Below are 2,500 nucleotides of genomic sequence, written 5' to 3'. Positions count from 1 at the left end.
ATCAGGCTGTACAGGCTGTATCACATCAGGTTGTGATTGGGAGTCCCATAGAGCAGCACACATTTGGCCGGGGTAGGCCGTCATCGTAAATAACTGAAGTTGCTGTCTCCTGCTGCCCTCCAGCTTCAAGAAAAAGAATTGTCCATTTAGACACCAGCTAAATTGCCCAACTGTTGGTACAGGTCCAGGATCAGTTTACTCACAGATCTTTAGCTTTACCATTACAAGGTAAAAACACAACACGGACTTTAAATCGATGTCTAAAGGTAATTCCATCAAATATCGAGAATCACGTCCACTTGCAGACACCCATTCCACGGGGCAGATGCATTCACAGTTTCCATCTGTTTCACAGACAGATGGAGCATACGGAATAAATCAGAAAGTCTCCGTGGACCATATCGGCCTACAGGGGAGATCCAGATGGAATGCCAGCTTGGAATCTAGAGCCTGCAGGAGTTCTGTTCTGTCCCAGAGAGTTCAGAAGTAGAATATGTTTGTTCTGTTGCTATCAATTATCCCGCCATTGTAGCATACAAATGATCCTAATGGCCTACGATGGATCTACATGATCAGAACTCCCACATAGGAAGGTGTTGCAGGCCTATCATAGCTGGCTGCAGGAGATTGGATTTGATATAATCTGAAGGGTCACTTGTTCTAGGTCGCAAAGGTTGTCACACACCCTCACTCTCCGTTGAGATGATACTGGTGAGAGGATTATGAGATTTGACGCTCACTTGTATGGCGCACCCCGGGCCCAGTGGAAGAACTTTCGCTCGATAGGCCGAAATACAAATAAAATATTAAGTTATGCACGTTTTAAAACGTTGCATTTCTGTAGGCCAAATAGTCTTTGAGCTGGTATGTGAAACCTTGCCGTTGTTTTTGTGTGTCGTTGAGGATGTGACTTGGATCAATTTGACGACGCTGACACTTTCCTTTTCTGTGATAGGCCTACTTTTGTGCCGAGGAGGCGACGCCATAGAGGAGAATTGAAGTAAGCCTCGTCCTCCTTCTCCTCCTAGCATGGTAAGTGCTGTTTCTGTATACTAACTCATAAACAAAGGTGAGTTAAGAAGTCATTGTTGGCAATATTTTATAGGCTTAACACACAAAACTCAAAAATATAATCAACATATGTGTTCTTTCTAATAACAAGTAGCCTGAAATTGATTGATGCAAACATTAGATCAAATATTATTTAAAACCGTACAACTATTGTTAAGCCACAGTCTTTCCAAAGGTTCATATGAGACGCCTACGCGGGATAGGGATTATGGATGATAAATCCACGGTCATATTTAGTCAGATAATCCTGGGTTTTAGTAGAGCCGTTTACAGCCTGTAGAATTACAGACATCAGTGTGAAATAACTTTTGTCAATGAAAATGTAGAAAGAGTGGAAGGAAGGGTTAAGACAGGCGATTTGTCAACATGACATGATCTTTTAGGGGCTGCTTTTACTTTCTGACAGATGGATATGCGAACGCAATATAAACCCATTTTGATTGGTCACAATATGTGAATGCTGATGGTCCTCCTATTGTCTCAGATCTTCGGGACGTTGGGGCCGACACGTTCAGAGCTTTGTCGTCTAAGGACCTGTGACTGCAGTGACACGCGTGGAGCAGCGGCTTGGCGTGTGCATAGCGTGTGTTATCCTTGAGATGCGACCACCGCTCTGTGCCTTCCACAGCAAAACTCAGACATGGGCCGCGCACGGACACACAACCCCTGAGCACCCTAAGGCACACCCCGCCCCCCTCCCTATCTCTTCCCCTCTATTGTCTTCCATCCCTCGCTCCCTCCAGCTCCCTCGCTATCGGTATGGTGTCCTTCGGTTCCTCCTGCTTGCCGCCCTGTGCCTTTGGCTCATTGGACCCTCCCCTGCTCACGCTGCTCACTTCCGTGTCGGGGTGGTAGGGCCGTGGTCATGTGACCCTCTCTTCTCCAAAGCGCTGCCGAGTGTGGCGGCCCAGCTGGCAGTCAACCGTATCAACAGGTAGGGATGAGTTCAACATACGTTTTTCCGAATTGATTAGTTGTTGGTTGCTAAGGCCGATTAGTTTATGAAATATGCTTACTTAAGTTATGCAGGGAAAAAATGCCACAAATACTTTTTATTCTGAACATAATCTTGTTTATTTAATGGTATCTGTCCCTAATTTTCAAATGTCTATGGATGCCTTCGATCAACTAATCGATTGATCTGTCTGGTATGTATCAATAGAGACCCGGTCCTCTCACTGGCAGCCACCTTTAATTATGTCATTCTGGAAGAGAAGTGTGAGACTTCCAGGGCTCTGGATGGGTTCATGGGCTTCTATACCAGGTTTGTTGTAATGTACATTACTTTTCTTCACAATATGTCAAAAAAAATCCTGTCAGGGTCCTACAGGGCGACTTGAGACGTTCATTCATGAATTCACCAGGGCTTCAGGCTTCATCGGGCCGGTCAACCCTGGGTACTGTGACGCTGCATCGCTACTGGGCAAGG

General features: G+C 45.6%; 1 protein-coding gene across 20 annotated transcripts in view; it reads left to right on the top strand.

The window, feature by feature from the left end:
• Positions 1 to 690: 690 nt before the first annotated feature.
• The window catches only part of LOC118369201 (retinal guanylyl cyclase 2-like), a 42,104-nt gene continuing 40,294 nt past the window's right edge, over positions 691 to 2,500 (top strand). For all 20 annotated transcript variants that reach the window (XM_052497688.1, XM_052497686.1, XM_052497680.1 and 17 more), the window contains exons 1-5: positions 691 to 864; positions 956 to 1,032; positions 1,556 to 2,005; positions 2,234 to 2,335; positions 2,436 to 2,500. The exon at positions 2,436 to 2,500 is cut by the window's right edge and continues 11 nt beyond it. In XM_052497688.1, the coding sequence (XP_052353648.1) occupies positions 1,671 to 2,005; positions 2,234 to 2,335; positions 2,436 to 2,500 (502 nt within the window). In that variant the 5' untranslated portion in view covers positions 691 to 864; positions 956 to 1,032; positions 1,556 to 1,670. The remainder of the gene's footprint in view (positions 865 to 955; positions 1,033 to 1,555; positions 2,006 to 2,233; positions 2,336 to 2,435) is intronic.

This window comes from Oncorhynchus keta, chromosome 35 (assembly GCF_023373465.1).
Source record: "Oncorhynchus keta strain PuntledgeMale-10-30-2019 chromosome 35, Oket_V2, whole genome shotgun sequence".
Lineage (NCBI taxonomy): Eukaryota > Metazoa > Chordata > Actinopteri > Salmoniformes > Salmonidae > Oncorhynchus > Oncorhynchus keta.
Note: the sequence above shows the minus strand (reverse complement) of the source record. Positions and strands in the feature narration are given on the sequence as shown.